We start from the raw sequence: 17,561 nt of genomic DNA, 5'->3' as shown, positions 1-17,561 counted from the left end.
CTATTTGTCATTTTTTACAGCACAGCAATATTCCATTACAAGCATATAATATGGTTTATTTGGTCCTTCCCCAACTGATGGGCATACCTTCAATTTTCAATTTTTAGCCACCATAAAAAAGTTGCTATAAGGGAAGCTAGATGATACAATGGATAGAGCACTGGCCCTGGAATCTGGAGAACCTAAGTTCAAATATGGCCTCAGACACTTAACACTTTCTGGCTGTGTGACCCTGGGCAAGTCACTTAACCCCAACTGCCTCAGCAAAACAAAACAAAAAATCCGCTAATAACTAATAAGGCTTGACAGAATCACATAGCTCCTACTGTAAAATATATAAATAGGAAAAAAAAACAGTTGGGGTCAACTACTTAATGTTGGCCAGGTTCTATGTGTAATTCCTTGTACTAAATGAAGCCAGGGACACAACTTATAAGATATGGTCCTTGATTACAAGGAATTAACATGTATTTAGAGAAAAACATTATATCATATAAAAAGAATTTATATAAAATGAAAACCACAAGACAACATAAAACTGTCCAGAAGAGATCAGAGCAAATGCTCTTTCATAACCTATGATAAAGCTGGCAGAAGAACACCTAAATGCCTGAAGTACAGGCATATTTCATTTGAAAGTCCATTTAATTCTTCAGATCAAAAACTCTAAGTAATGAAGGAACACAACTAATCAGATTTTAACATAACACATAAGAAACTAACAGTTAAGACTATTTTTTTCCTATGAATGGGAAGTTGACCAAAATGAAGTGGCTATTGCTGAGTCTGGTTCACAATGAACTCTACTGTCACCTCCTAAACACAGGGAGGGTCCTGAATTTATACTGAAGGCTTAGTCTTTTCAACCCTGACTAGGCAGAAAGGAATGTCTGTTTGCTAGAATGAGATTGATAACTGTTAAGTCATTCAATAGGATATTGTTGAGAGGAAGTATAAAGTGACTCCCAGACAGCATCCCCATTAACTAAATCTAGTAACAAAGGCTTAGCAGGAGGGAGAAAAAAGGTCTTCAAATATCTCTGAACTCAAAGATCTTTCCTATAACTTAAATAAAAAACTTTTTAAAAATAATTTTAAAAAGATTGAATAAAAATATTCAATCTAACACAGCTAACATAGCTTTTTGGCTGACCTGTTCCCATCCAATTCACTCTTTTACAAATACTCCATCACTACATAACTGGGCTATTCCAAGCTTTGCTCTATTTCCCAGAAATTTGCCATTTTATGCTGTTCCTTTTCAATGGAAAAAGGGAAAATGACATATTTATGTGACTGGTCATTTGGGTGTCCAGGATCCATCATTAAGGGCCACAAATCATTCCCCCCCTCAATCTTTCCATGAATTGAGTCTATATGAGAAAGAACAAAGTCACCTATGGCATGAAAATAGAAAACTAACAAATTAAATCATAACTAAGCTTAGGCTAACAAAAATACAATACTTTTACCTCTAGGTTAGAAATCTAGGTCTTGCCAAATCTCATTTGATTCACTAAAAAGCAACCATCATCTGAAGGTTCATATGGGTTCAGTGGCAAGTTTTGAAAAGAGTTTCTCTTCCTTCAGTTCCGTGTGTCCCTTTTCAACAATTATCAAAACCAAAATTCACTGACTCCCTTTGTCAACAATTTCAGCAACAATATAGAACCCAAGAATAAAAATGGAAGCTGTGCTACCCCTTTGCCCACATAAAAGCACTTTCTGAAATAGGGCACAGGTTGGCAGGACAACCGAGAGAAGCTGGCAGCACTTTGGCCAGTGCTGAACCAGTTTGTGAACAAAATGAGAATGTTATTTTCTAAAGATATCTGTTCCATGCACCTTTCAGTGGCTTCAAAAGGGAAGCAACAAGGCAAAAAAAAGGGGGGGGGGGGGGGGAGAAATCAGACAGTGGGAAAGGTCACCTTAGGGGAATGAGTCAACCAATTAGAATTTTAGAAACTTCTTTCATAAAACAAAACCAAAAAACCGGGCCCCCAGGGGATAAGACGTGTTAGAAGGGAAAGAAAAACAGAAAACTCATAAAGGTTATGTGTGTTTTTAATGGAATTTCAGAAAGGGCAATGTAAAACAGTGGAAATTATTGTCTTATTTAGCTTTAAAATAATTGTATACTTTTTAATGGGCACAAAGGGGATATAACAAAACTTAATATATCACCAGGGTTCTAATCAAAGCAGTCTCTGTTATCTTTCTTGATTTTCTTGATCATTTAATCAGATATCAGGCAAAAAGAAACTTCAGTCATGACAGTAAAATCTAACTACATGCAGTGAACTGTTAAAATAACCATCAAAAGGGAGGCAATAAAGGCAATTCTGTGAAAACTGACTTGTAATTTAGCATTTCTTAGTATTTTTAAATTTAACTTTCAATGAAATTAAATATGATGAAAAATTTTAAATTGATATTTAGGCTTTGTTTAAACTGAAATGTGGAGTATATGCCATACAATCAATCAAGATCTTCGTTTAGCATATATTGAGATCTTTTAATTAATTTTAATTAAGAATCAAATTTTAAGATCTATTAACAAAATATATTGTTGTCTTAAATTATTACAGTCCTCTGGTTTGCATCTGATGCTTTCCCCATGTGTCTTCTAGAATTATGATGTTATCTCATTTTCTTTTCTATTTACATTTAACGGAAATGTCTTATATTTTTATATGACAGTCACTTTCAGATACATTCTGCCCATGAGCTCTTCCTTGTAACAAAGAAAAATAGTTAGGCAAAAAAAAAAAAAGCCAATACAATAACTATATCTAACCAGGTATGCAACATTCTATATTCATAGTCTCCGGTTTCACCTATAAAATGAAAGAATGACTGAATCTGTACTCCATAGAAATCATAAAAAAAGGAAAAGGGCCCACAGATACAAAAATGTTTGTAGCAATTCTTTTTGTAGTGAAGGAATTGGAAATGGAGTATATGCCCATCAATTGGGGAAATGACTAAATAAAGTATAATATATGGATGGAATAGAATATTATTAATGTTGTTATTATATACATTGTTTTCCTGGCTCTGTTCATTTCACTCAACATCAATTCATGTAAGTCTTTCCAGCTTTTTTGAAATGAATGTACACAGTAACAAGATGATGTGATGATCAACTGTGATGGACTTAGCTCTTCTCAGCATTTTCCAATGGAAAATTCCATTTGCATCCAGAGAGAGAACTATGGTGATTAGATGTGCATTTGAGCATAGTATTTTCACCATCTTTTTAATTTATTTATTTTTCTGAGGCATTTGGGGTTAAGTGACTTGCCCAGGGTCACACAGCCAGGAAGTGTTAAATGTCTGAGACTAGATTTGAACTTGAGTCCTCCTCACTTCAGGGTTGGTATTCTATCCACTGCACCACCTAGCTGCCTCTGTTGTTTGTTTTTTCTTTCTCATGCTTTTTTCCCTTTTGGTTTGATTTTTTTGCAAGACATGACAAAAGGAACTATGTTTAAAAGGACTATACAGGTATATCCTATATCAGATTGCTTGCTGCCTTGAGGCAGGGAAGAGGAGGGAAGAAAGGAACAAAAAATATGGAATATAAAACCTTACAAAAATGAATGTTGAAAATTATCTTTACATGTATTTGGAAAAATAAAATATTATTGAAAAAGTAAAATAAAATAAAATGAGCAAGTGGACCAGATGATTACTAAAGTCCCCTGCAATTATATATCTGCATGGATTGATGTGTTCAAAAAATATGGAAAGACTTATATGAACCAATTCAGAATAAATGATGTAAAACCAAGAGAGTTACATACACAATGACTGTAGTAACTATAAATTAAAAGACCCCCTTAATCAAAATCTAACAGTAATTATAATGACCTAATTTAGCTTAGAGGAGCAGAAGATGAAACAAATTCTTTCCATTATACACATTTTGTGTCCAGTTTTGGGAACTTTTATCCTGCCACAAAAAGTAGTACCACTAATATTTTAATATATATGGGAGATCTTTCTATCTTTGATCTCTAAGAAATACAGGCTCAGTAGTACAACTCTGAGTAAAAGGTTGAATGTCTTTTCTTAATTTTCTTACATATTCCAAATTGTTTTCTAGAACTTTTGAACAAACATTCAGTTCCACCAGTAGTAAATTAGTGTGCCCCTCTTCTCACAGTCCCACAAGTATTGACTATTTTTGTCTTTTATAATCTTTAGGAATTTGCTATGTGTGAAATAAAACTTCAAAGTTTTTTAAACTTGCATTTCTGTTGTTATTAGAGCCTTAGAGCAACCTTTCTTATGGCTATTAATAGCTTTAAATTCCTTTTGAAAACCTTTGTTTATGTCCTTTGAGCTCCTGGTTGTGGGAGAGTGGTTCTGAATCTAATATCTGTGTCACTTCCTTTAATAATATGGATATCAGACTTTTATCAGAAATATATGTAAAATGAAGTTTCCCCCCCACAGCTTCTGTTATTTATGGAAAAGATTCCATTATAAATTTATATATTCAGAGATAACTATTTTATTTTATGATCAATTCTGTCTGTCCCTTGTCTGCTCAAGAGTTTTCCTTACAGCCATTAATTATGAAAAATAGCTCCTTCAGTCATCTTGAATTTCTTTCTTTTTTGATGATGTGAACCTTGATGCTTATTCATTAGGAACTTAATGGGGTATATGGTCCAAGATGTTGATCTAAAGCTAATCATTCTCCCAACTAATTTATAAACTCAGCTTTACTGAATAAAAGCCTATTGCATTCATTCTTTTTAATCTTTGCTGTTCTAGTCTGACTCAGAGAACCATTTCTTAATTGAATTCATAATAAACAAAAGCAAAACAGAACAATCAGGACTAAGAATCATAAAGGTTATTGCATTTATTTTTTCCCCGAGCATTCTGCTATTCAAAAATAACTCAGTCATATGCCACTGCCCTCTTCAGTTTTAGTTGCTTCTCAGAATTCAATATTCAAAACTTTAAAATTGATTATTTTAAAATTATATTAAAACAGGCTATCACAATATTTGTTCTTTTTCATGTCTTAAAGATTGCTATAATTTTACTCAAAAGTCAGTACTCATTTTTTTCTTCCCATTTCCCTCTTTTAAAAAAAATACATTACCATAAAAAGAAAAGGTCACTTCCATTTTTTTCCAATGAGAAGGTGAAGCATTTTTAAGTATAGTACAAATAAAATGGTGTTAAAGAAAGCCTTCATAAGACTTAGGTTGGAGTTTATATTTTCATTTTTAATATAGAAAATCACCTTTCTTATAATTTTAAAAGCATATCATTAACTAAATTAGTAAAGGAAACAATTGTATTTATTATCAAACAGCTTACAAGAGGGTGCAAACTTATCAAACTATTCAATGTTAAGTTTCATTAGAAGACACCAATTATGAACTCTCAAATAACAAGGATAAGAACAGTCAGATAGACAGATGCCCATTTAAATACCATATGACCAAATGAACTTAATGTGATTGCTCAAAGGTAAGCCTATAATGAAATTAGATGATACAAAAAAAGTTACTGATGACTTGCTTTCCAGGTTATTAGGAAAAAGATACTCAGTCATGATTTATAAACAGTCACGTGCAGTGAAACACAGCCCAAGTTAGTTCTGCTACAATAAACATATTCAAAGAAAATGCCAAAAGATACAAATGTTTTAGTCAATCCATCTTCATTTTTCTATTTCGGCTTTCTTGTTTACATTCTTTGCAGAATCTATAACCATATGCCTCTAAGCCTAATTTACAAATTTGTAATTTTTTTCTGTTTATACAATATCATGTCTTTAATTTGGGCTATTAAAATAATTAATTTTATGTATATTAACCAAAGAAACAAATACTTTAATCAAAACAATTTTAAAGAGTAAGACTAATATTAAAGTTGACTTCTTTCCATTTCCCTTGTTTATAAAATATGCTATAGTCACAGTTTAAAGTACAACAGAAATGGGAAGGGACCCTAATGATCACCTACACTTACTCCTCATTTTACAAAAGATAAAATTGAAGCCCAGAGTTTAAGAAGCCTTTCCAAGTTCATTCAATTTTAAGAACTATTGTTCTTGATTTTTCTAAATATTTTATTTTAAAAAGTATTTAATAGAATTTCTATTTTAATAATTAACTAAGTACCACTAAAACAATTTACTTAATAAAGAGAAATAATTTAGTTTTTTTCTTTCAGGAGTTGGAGGAGGGAATCCAGACTTAAGATTTGCTTAGTGTAGTAAAAAGCAAGTGAGGAAGAGAAATTAGCAGTTGATTTGAAAATCAGTCACATTAGTTAATGCCTCTGAAGCATTAAGATGTAACTTGCCTAAGGTCATACAGCCAATACTAGTCAGAGGAAAAATATTAACACAGGCCCTTCTGTCTCCAAAATTGTCCCTAAACCTAGTATTTCTAGGATGCCTCTCATTATTTTTAAAGTAACAGTTCTTCCAATTAGAGTAATCATTCATCTATATCCATAAGACAATTACCACATTACTTTCAGAACTCTGGACAATCTGTTTTGAATATAAAATGTCTAAACTAAAGATAAAGGTGCTAACATAATTATTATCATAAGAACATGGTTTTAGGGTTATAAAGGACTTAAAGGCCCCCTCCTCCAATAATCTTATTTAACAGATTAGAAAACTGAGGCCCATAGAAGTATTAGTCACATATTCAGAATCTGAATCCAGTGACAGGAAAAGATAATGACAAATGTTGGAGGGGATGTGGAAAAATGGGGGCGCGCCAATACATTGTTGGTGGAGTTGTGAACTGATCCAGCCATTCTGGAGAGCAATTTGGAACTATGCCCAAAGGGCTAACAAACTGTGCGTACCCTTTGATCCATCAGTGTCTCCATTGGGCCTGTATCCCCCCAAAAAGGGAAAAAGACTCACATGTGTAAAAAATGTTTGTAGCAGCTCTTTTTGTAATGGCAAGGAACTAGAAAGTGAGTAGATGCCCACCAGCTGGGGAATGGATGAGTAAGTTATGTATATGAATGTTATGGAATATTATTGTTCAATTAAAAATGATCAGCACAATGACTTCAGAAAGGCCTGGACAGACTTAAATGAACTGATGCTAACTGAAGTGAGTAGAATTAAGAAAGCAATGTATATAGTAACAACAAAATTATGTGAATTTCAATTGTGATGGACATGGGTCTCTTCAACAATGAGATGATTCAGGATAATTTCAATAGACTTGTGATGGAGAGAGCCATCTGCATCCAGATTGGGACTGAATGTAGATCTCAACATAGTATTTTCACATTTTTTGTTGTTGTTTGCTTGCTTTTTGTTTTCTTTCTCATTTTTTTCTCTTTTTGATCTGATTTTTCTTGTGCACTGTGATAAATGTGGAAATATGTATGAAAGAATTGCACATGTGTAACATATTGGATGTCTAGGGGAAGAAATGGGGGAAAGAAGGGAGAAAAATTTGGAACACAAAGTTTTGCCAGGATTAATGTTTAAAACTATCTCTGCATTTATTTTGAAAATAAAAAGCTATTATTTAAAAAAAAAGAAGAAGAATTTGAACCCAGGTCCTAATTTCTAACCAAGAGCTCTTCTCCACTTTGTGAATTCTTGAGAGTCAAGCGTGTAAATTCATTTCTAAGAAAGGGAAGAAAGGAAGATTAAAAGAATTATTTTAATTCTTTTTAAATGTTCTACAATATTTTTAATGTACTGAAGTAGCCTGTAGTTTAATCTTCTAGACATAGAAATAGAGAACATTGAAAGCTCTGTTTTATTCTTCTTTCAATTAGACTAGGAGGTAAGCAGGCAAGCAAACAAATCACATATGACTGCAAATAACTAATGTCTACCAAAAAACTTGTTAAAAGTTAAATGGCACACTGTGAAGGCATATCCTGTCAGGAGGACAGAAAAAGAAAGGGAAAAGTAGAAGCCATGTTTTGTTTTTATTTAAAGAATAGAAGCAAACATGAATAGATTTATTTTTAAAGCACTAGGTAAGTCTTCAATGCTAAATAAAACAAAAAGTTAAAAACTACATAGAAAAATAAATTTTCCTCTTTCAGAAATTTACCAATAATATGTGCCAAAAGTAAAACTGAACAGAAATTTTAAAAAGATGACAAAAAGAAATCTGAGTAAACCAGTAAAAATATAATTTACTAGTTTAGAACTCTACTGAATTACTAAACTAGAACCTGCTTCGGCAACCAAGATCCTGCTTGGATTCAATTCAACTGATTTGGAGCCACCATTGAGGGTCTACCAGATGTGAAGCAGAGGATTCTGGTGAAATACAGATAGTGTAAAACCGAAATAAACTAATAAAAATCTATATCCAAGAAATAGTTTAATTTTATAATTATGTTATCAATTCCTTGACCTCTTACATTGGACCTGAAGTCAAGAAGATCTGAATTAAAATACAGCTTCAGACACTTACTAGCTATGTGACTGGCCAATTCACTTAATTCTTATTTGCTCAGTTCCTCATCTGTAAAATGGGAACACACTAGAGAAGAAAATGATAAATCACTCTAGTATCTTTGCCAAGGAAAGCCCAAGGAAAAAGTCCCTGAAGTCATAAAGTGTCAACAACAACAACAACATTCTGCGAGATCCTGAAGAAGCTACAAATGAGCATAAAACAGAATCCCTACCTTATATGAGTTTCCACATCATCTAGGAAGATAAATTATGCAGACACACATGAAAAGATAAACACAAGAAATATCAAAAGGCACAAAATAGATTTTTAGAATTTGAGAACTTACTGGCACCTATAAGTGATCTAGAGAACCTTTCCATTTTATAGCACAGAATATCTAAAACCCAATAAGCGCCAACTAGAAATTGGTTGCATAGTAATTATTGACAATGACTCTATTAAATTCTATGATGAAATAGCAAAATGAGCAATACATGTAAATTAGTGACGAATCCAAAGAAGAGATGTCTGGCCAGAGTAGTCACAGAAGGCTTCATAGAAGAAGATACATCGGAAAGATTAGTATAATTTGGAAGGAAGAAGAGGCATTTCTGGTAGGAGCAATGGTATAAAAAGAAAGATAAGAAAAATCTACATAGTTTGTTCAGTGGATAAATCTGAATGAGACATAATGAAGCGAAAAATTACTGGGTAAGGAGTATGAAAATACTGGCATATTTTGGAAGGCCTCGAATGCCAGGATGGGAAGTTTTAACTATATCTTATAGACACTGAGAATCTAATTAAAGATTTCTGAGTAAGGGAATCACATGAGAAAAAAGATACATAGAGAAGGTACTATTTCACATGATCACTATACCTCTGTCTGCAGCAGCATCCTTATAATCTATGAGAATCAGATTGTCTGAGTATCTTTACCCTCTGGGACTTTGCAGTACTCTCATTCAGAACAAAGGACACTTTCAGAATGATAGATTCTTGCCTGGTCTACCTGCTGTGTTTCCTGTTTCTGATGGCTAACTCCATGCCAAATTATTTTTGAGATTTGTTCTCTCTTCCCGCCTGGCTGACAATTGTTCACCTAGAAAAGGCATCAAGGTGTTAAATAAAGTGTTGAACTAGGATTCAGGAAAACCTTTATTCAATTCCTGCATCTGACATTTACTAGTTGTGTGATAACCCTGAGCAAATGAACTACCCTCTCTAAGCTTTACTCATTTGTAAAATGGAGAAAATATCTGACAAATGGGATTGTTATAAGGCTAGAATAAGTTAAAGTAAATGAATCTGCCAGTTTTAAAGTTTTATATAAAAGCTGATAATTATCATTAACATCAGTAATATAATTTCACTTTACTAGGAAGTAGCTACTTGGATGACATTACCCATTTTAGCTTCAAGCTTCTTCCCCTTTATTTTTCTTTTAAGGCAATTTGGGTTAAGTGACTTGCCTACAGTCACAAGGCTAGTAAGTATCCAAAATCTCCTGAACTAAGGTCCTTCTGACTCTGTCAACTGTACCACCTAGCCATCTTCCTCCAGTACTTTTGACAAAATTGCAGTGGGTTACCCAGAGTCAATAGGAAGGACTAGTAAAAATAGATTGATATGAATTCTGCTTTACTTTCTTCTTCCTGCTTTTCTTGTGGTAGCCTTGATTCATTTATTTAGCATGAATTTATTTAGGATCTGCTATGTACCAGGTATTATGATATGTGCTAGGGATACAAAACATAGCCAACAAAACAGGTAAATCATTCCTCAGAGCCAAAATGGTCTGCTTCATACCACAAATATTTTTTGAAGAAGAATTTGATAGTAGGCCTCTGGTAGAGATTGGAGAATACCAATTATAATACTCATATTCGAAAACTTTTTAGGGTAAATTTTCCCCAATACTAACTTCCCAGTCTAATTCTTGTGGGGAAAAAAAAAGTAAACTGATCACTTCAGGATGGCATATTTGAGCTTTAGAGTCCACAGGACTAATTTAATACAATTTGTACATGGTAAAAGCTTGTTTATATACCACTAGCTAAAGACAGATAACTGCTGTTAAAAAAACAGTATTGTGTCATCTTTTTTGTTTGTTTCTCACTCTGAAGGGAAAACTGACAAGTTTCCAAAGTTGCTCAAGTTTTAAGTCACTAGCTGAGTGAATGTAGACCTGTTCAGAGGAAGAAAAAGTATATCATTCAGTGTCTCACTGAATCTCAGATTATCAATCTTAGGAAAAGCAGGTACAAATAATGATTGATGTCAACCACAGGAGTATGATGTGGTATGCAGTGCTGGAAAAATATTCAAAGAATCTATACTAGGACTACTGTGGCTGCACAGCCACTTTAAAATAAAAACAATGAGGAAAGGTCCAGGAAACCAAATCCCCAGGGGAAGAAGACACAGTCCATAGAACTTTCCCAAAGGAAAATTGCAAATAATCTTGGCAATATGCCCCAGTTCATCTTGGAGGGAAAGATAAAGCATAAGAATTCATTCACTGAAGTTTTGTGACTTAAAAAGAAAAACACAAATATAAGACTTAAATTAAGCATTAAAAATTGGAAAATTTTTTATAAATCTAATGGATTGATAATAAGCTTTTAGAAACAAAGATTTTAAATGTAGAGATTGAGATTTTTTTTCAAAGTTACATACTATTTTATACTTCTCCAGTCAGTAAGTACTTGCATAGACAGCGTATCAGTGGTCAGACTGTTTTCCAGCTATTTTACAACTTAGCTTCTCCATTTCTTAAAAGGGCAATGTCTCTACTCCATAGATATAGTATTGACTTCTTTTCTTTTGCAAAGGATGCAAGAAAGTATGTGCTTTACTCTGAAAATGAAAATTCTAACAAATCATTTTTTGAAAGATGGAAAAGGGGCATAAGAAGAAATAGAGAAGGCAGAAATCCTATGAATAAAAGTATACTGTGCAGAAAAAATAATCTTGTAATTCAATATGATATAGTTAGTGGTAAGAAGCCTAAATTTGGAATCAAATTAAACAGATTTCCCCACATCATTATAATAAAGTACAATAACCACTAGAAAGAAAGGGAAATTTTTAAAAATACAAAAATATAATTAGTCTAAAAAAATTGAAAGAAAAAAAGTATAAATGCACAAGCTACAAATATGAAAATATATGCTCAAATATACACTCTTGAAGACCAAAAATGTTACTTATTCAAAAGCTAACACTGCTTTTGTTAATTTGTCACAAATTTTCTAACTCATTAAACTGGACAAAAAAATGAAAAAAAAATTCATACAAAGACTGGAGAGGATAAAACAATAAAATGATGAAGGCAGAATAAATTCATCCCTATCTGGTCTTTGTTTTCCATTATTACTCCTCAAACCCTACCTGAGGCCCTTGTATTTTTCTCATATATTATTAGCAGGTTAGTATGCTTGTTCTCTAAGGTAACATATTTACAATCTTTCCTCCATGATAAAATCAATGCTTTAAGTGATACATTATTTCATTTTTTTGATTATTTTCCACCGATAACAAATCAGAATGCCTTTGTAATTGATCTCTACAAGATGCTGTGAGTTCCAAAAATAAGAAGCATCACTTGTTAGGAAAAATAGTTCCATTTCTATCCATTTCTATCTGCGTATACACACACACACACACACACACACACACACACACACACACACACAGATCCAGTCATGCACAGAAGGGGGGGGGGGAGGGAATATGACATTTTTTAAGACATGTGTAAGTTCTATAAAACATACTTCCAAATGCTGCTAAGGTAGTCAGATATCTGGGTTTTTTTTTTTTATTAAAGATAGAGAACAATGTTTTGGGGAAGTAATCATGCTTTCAAAACAAAACAAAAAAAAATCATTAAGATGTTCTTAAGGCACAAAATGCAGCAGCTAAGTAGTATAGTGGATAGAATCTAGGTCTGACTCCTCTTCTGGAATTCAAATCTGGCCTCAGACATTTCCTAGTGTCTTTGGCAAGTCACTTAATCCTATTTGCCTCAGTTTCATCTGTAAAATGAACTGAAACAGGAAATGGCAAATCACTTCAATATCTTTACCTGGACCCCCAAATGGGGTCATAAAGAGTGAGAAGCAACTTAACAAAAATAAAATACAAAATACAATTCCTATAGACAAAAAGAGATATTATAAATCTAAAAAGATAAAATAAAATAAAATACATATATCCCCATCATCCTGCAATATCCCTCACTCAGAAACTGAACTAGGTATTTGCAAGTGCAAAGGGAACTGCCAATAAAGAAATCATTTTAAAAGCTCAATATTATTGTGTTTAAACCTTCAATACTATGCAAATTCCTTGGAAATGTCTATCTTCTATGCTCACAATTTCACTGGCACACAACTCTACCTTCTTTGGCACAGTACAGCAGAATACATTCTAATGTTTTCATTGTTTTAACAGTTTTAATTAAAAGTTTTACTGTTATACACAATAGCACTTGATAAAGGCTCTAAACTACATCCAGGAAACATCATTTAACATAGTTTATTAGTATAGAATTTGGTTTCACAATTCATAAGTCACTAAGCCCAGGATATTTTCTTAAGTGAGAAATACTGAAAATAAACATATCACCTGTTTGGAGATTAAGAGCAACACTCTCCCATTTCACCTTAAAAAAAAAAAAAAAAAAAAAAAAAAAGGAACTACAGAAAACACAATAAAACTCTCAGATATCTAATTTTAAAAAATGATAACCCTTAACATATCCTAAAGTTTCAAAAGCTTCATGTATCTTTATCCACCAGACATTAAAGATCCTATCCCTTGAAAGATTTTAATTCCACAAAAGAAAATGAGTAAGTTACCAAGGTTTTTTATACTTAAAAATCCATTCACAAAGCTCTTTCCCCCGTATTCTATATAGATAAAACATTTTTTCTTTACAATGTCTTATCTTTTCATTCTCTACCCCTTTACTTCCCTGTGTTCTCTAGTCTTTTTCAAGTCTTCTTAGTTCACAAAAACTCTATTTGCCAATATGTTAAGTAACCAAATTTGTCAAATTCATGACTTTAAGTACTAGTGTGCTTAGCACTTTATTATGTCCTGAAAAAAGAGAAAAGCATATACCTACTCTGCACCCTTTAGCAGTATACCATCTGAGACTTGCATAGAACATTCAGAAATGGATCAGGACATATGAGTAAGTAGCACTGTCCTGTCACTGTGCTCATGTATAGAATACAGAATTTTTGCTCACCCATTCCAGATCATACTAATGCACCAACCTAATATTCAATTCCAACCACTACCACCACCAAACAAAAAGTTTACATATTTGCCCAAAACTTACTGGAACTTCAAATGCTTCCTGGGTATCATCCAGCATCTGGATTTTAATGGAAATAAGTTTTCCTGGTGGTGCTGTGGGCAATTTCTGTCCGTGTTCCAATGTACTGATCCCAGCATTCTCAGGAGCTCCTAACCGTGATCCTGGAGTTGGCTTCTGCTCTATTTCACCCATGTTTAAAGTAATCTATATAATGTCTATAAGAGGGGAAAAAAGAAAATAAAATGAATCAGAAGAGTACATTTTTAAAAAATCATTTCACAATATTTGTCACCACTTTTACTTTTTTGCCAGAAGAGCTATACATTTTGGAAGGATAATTCACTGTCAGTCTCATAGTTTCTAGGATACTACCCATAAGATAAATTTAAAAGGAGGATATCCTATTTTAACAGAATTACAAAAATTATATTAAGGAGCATAGGATTTACAGGTGGGAGAGGCCTCTGAGAGCCAATAACTCCTGGACTTTACTTAATACTACATTCTAGAGATTAATAAGCATCCTTTGGAATACAGTATTCCTTTAAAAAAAAAATTCATTTTCAGCTCCATTATTCACAATAGATTTCCCAAATGCTCCAGGCTGGCCCTTTCCATTCATTTATTCATATAATAAACATTTGTTAAATACCTACCATTTGTACATTCCCCAAACTATGTGTGAGGTTTACACAATACAAAAGTAATAAGGTGTAATTTTTGCCCCCAGTAAGCTTATAATCTGGTACTGGGAGAAACAACATACATATGAAAAATTCAAGCCAGTGAGGCCAGGTCAAAATGAATAGGACAAGCCATAAGTTTTTAAGGGGTAGGAAGAGGGGAGAAATCAGTAAGCTGGAGAGGTGAAGAAATGCTTCATAAGAACATAGGAATTAAACTGGATACTGTAAAGGGATAGACAAATAGCTAAAGGTCTTTCTCTTAGATACCCACAGAAATTTACCTTAGCACTGGAGGTACTACTACTGTTTTACAGATGAAGAAACAGACTTTAGGTTAAGAAATTTGCTTGTATTTACACAGTTAAGTAAGTGTCAAGAGATGAGATCCAAATTCCAAATCTGGTAACACTCTCCAATCTCCTACAGTGCTTCTCCAATAAAGATGAACATCAAAACTTGGTGTTACAATGTTCCATTTAAATAAGAAATGAGCCAAGCCACATCCTTGGAATCAGAAGATTTGTGCCTTACTATCACTTCTGATGTTAACTATCTTGTGACTTTAGATAAATCATTTTACCTCTACAAACTTCATTTTCCTCATAAGAAAATCTTCTAGGTGTCATCCTCTAGCTCAGCATAAATGAGGAGGAAAAGGAATAAAAATAACAACAATAACAAAACCTATTACAAAGTATTAAACCTGAATGACTGATGTGGTTGAAAAAATAAGGAAAGTAGGAGGAAAGGGAGACAAATGAGAGGAAATAGTCTGGGGGAAGGGAAATAAGAAAGAAAGGAGAGTTTTGTTTTGCATATGATTGGCTAGAAGTAATACCAGTAATGCCTACAAAACAAGTGCTTTAGGGAAAATACCAAACTAAAGCTATAAAATTAAGCCTACCCACCTAGAAGACAATTGGAGCTGTGCAAACAGATGAGATCTAAAAAAGAAAGCATATAAAGAAATTCAGGGACTGAGCCTTACATTTTGGCTCAGATTACCCTTGGGGAGAAAGAAGAGCAATTAGATCGTTCTAAGTGTTAAGAAAAATAGTAATTTAGTATCAAAGAAGTAAAGTTCCAAGTATAATAAAGAATAATAAAGTCATCTACTGTGTTTAAAAAAAAAAAGGTAGAAAGTCTTATATATTTGAAGATAAGAATTAAAGTTAACTTCACTTTTCTTCTCTCCAGAAAAAAATCTATTTCTTTCGCCTTATTTCCATCATTTTACTGTTTAATCTTTGTCCTCCTTGAGACTTCTCTCAGTTTTTCACATTTCTCGATTCAAGTTTTATAAAACAGACCAAGGCAGAGTCTCTCTCACACATCCAAAAGTTATAGCAACAAAATGAAATAGATTACTTTCTGAAGAATCAAGTACCCAAGGAGCCTAACTCAACAAATCCTAAGCAAATCTGGAATTGGTGTGAACCATATAAGCACATTCATAATTCTAATTACAAAGGTGGGGGGGGGAGGGCAGGGAGTATTGGCTTTGCAGTTACTAGTTCGGAATTGATATTCAGAGACTTTGACTCTAAATTTCAATCTTTCTTCACTCTTCATTTTATTGTCCAGTTAGTTTCAAAAAGTTCTGCCTTCCACTTCCTAAAAGGGATTTCCTCTGATCTGACAAAAAGGGAGCCTACACATCATATTAATAATGTGTGTTAACACTCAGTCATCCTTTCATGGTCTCCACCCCCACCCCCACCCCCAGTAGATGGCTACTCCCTGTTGACCTTTAAAAGCAATATGCTATGACAAGATACCTAGTAAAAGATCAATCTTTGGGGGGAAAGAAATTTTTCTTAAGAGTTTCTCTGGTCAGAGGATCATAGGACTTAGAGCTGGAAGTGAGGCTTACAAGACATCTAAGCAAACTCTTTCATTTTATAGATGAGGAAACTGAAATCCAGAAATTTCACTTTAAATTTCAAACCTAACTCCTCTCCTCACAGTATTATTAGCATTATACTGAAGGTACAGAAGACATGGATTCAGATATGTGCTTTCATTCATATTGTAATGAATTATATTATAATGAATTTAAATTATTTATATTATATTTTTTATTTTATTACATATATTTATATTATAATGAATTATCACCAAAATGAGAGAGACATGGATTCAGATGTGCTTTCATTTATATGAAGAATTCGCAGTGTATAAACTCCCTCCAATAATGCAGATCAATGACATAGATCAGCAACTCTCAGAGCTGCCTGGGGCACTCTGAAATATAGCTTGCTTTTGGTCACAGAGTTGTGAGTTGACCACATGACTGGAACCCAAGTATTTCTGAACTGAAGGCCAATCTTGTATCCATTACTTTCATCCCAGACCACTCATATATTCTTTGTTCATTTGGGTAGTTTTTCCCATTCCTTTTGCTTTTCAGAATAATTTGTGTGTGATATGGCATAAATAAAGGTTAAAAATGTAAACCCACAATCCTAAAGAATACTGTAAGAAAACTTCCACTTTGGGGTGTGAAATATATTGAGCCAACTTATAAATATTTAACTTCGTGGTCAAGATGATCAGATTCTTAGGGAATGGAGGGCATATTAGCTAGTTGCATAGTTAGGACATGAGCAAGGGGCAAAGAGGGAGAGAAAAAAGGAGATAAGGGGAGAGGAGGGAGAAGGGAAGGGAGAATCAAAAGACTGAGGTCAGAGCTGTAATGTCTTCAACTTTGTTTAAAGTGGGTAGGAACATATGTGAATATACAAAGGGGGAAGAAGAAATTCAAGGATAATGAAAGATGATTTGGCTTGTCTCTTAGTGGATGTGAACAAGGTTTCTGGCCTGGACTTTACTTTAAAAAGTACCACTGAAAAGTACCAGCAAAACTTCTGTATTTGAGAAGTTAAGAGCTGAGGCTCCAGAAACTAAGTTCTACCTTGAAACAGGACTCCTTAGGAAAATAGGATAGACTTACATGAAATAATGAAGAGCAAAATAAGCAGATCCAAGAGAACACTGTATATAGTAACAAAAATATTGTTTTGAGAACAACTTTGAATGACTAAGTCATTCCGACAATTAAAAATGCCCAAATTAACTACAAGACATATGAAGTTCATCCAAAGAAAGAACTGA

General features: G+C 33.3%; 1 protein-coding gene across 3 annotated transcripts in view; it reads right to left on the bottom strand.

Moving 5' to 3' along the window:
• The window catches only part of FARP1 (FERM, ARH/RhoGEF and pleckstrin domain protein 1), a 308,923-nt gene that overhangs the window by 243,061 nt on the left and 48,301 nt on the right, over window positions 1–17,561 (bottom strand). For all 3 annotated transcript variants that reach the window (XM_031958582.1, XM_031958581.1, XM_023500517.2), the window contains exon 2: window positions 13,783–13,976. In XM_031958582.1, coding sequence (XP_031814442.1) covers window positions 13,783–13,953 — 171 coding nt within the window. In that variant the 5' untranslated portion in view covers window positions 13,954–13,976. The remainder of the gene's footprint in view (window positions 1–13,782; window positions 13,977–17,561) is intronic.

This window comes from Sarcophilus harrisii, chromosome 3 (assembly GCF_902635505.1).
Source record: "Sarcophilus harrisii chromosome 3, mSarHar1.11, whole genome shotgun sequence".
Lineage (NCBI taxonomy): Eukaryota > Metazoa > Chordata > Mammalia > Dasyuromorphia > Dasyuridae > Sarcophilus > Sarcophilus harrisii.
The sequence above is the reverse complement of the archived record's forward strand: the minus strand, read 5'-3'. Positions and strand labels throughout refer to the sequence as shown.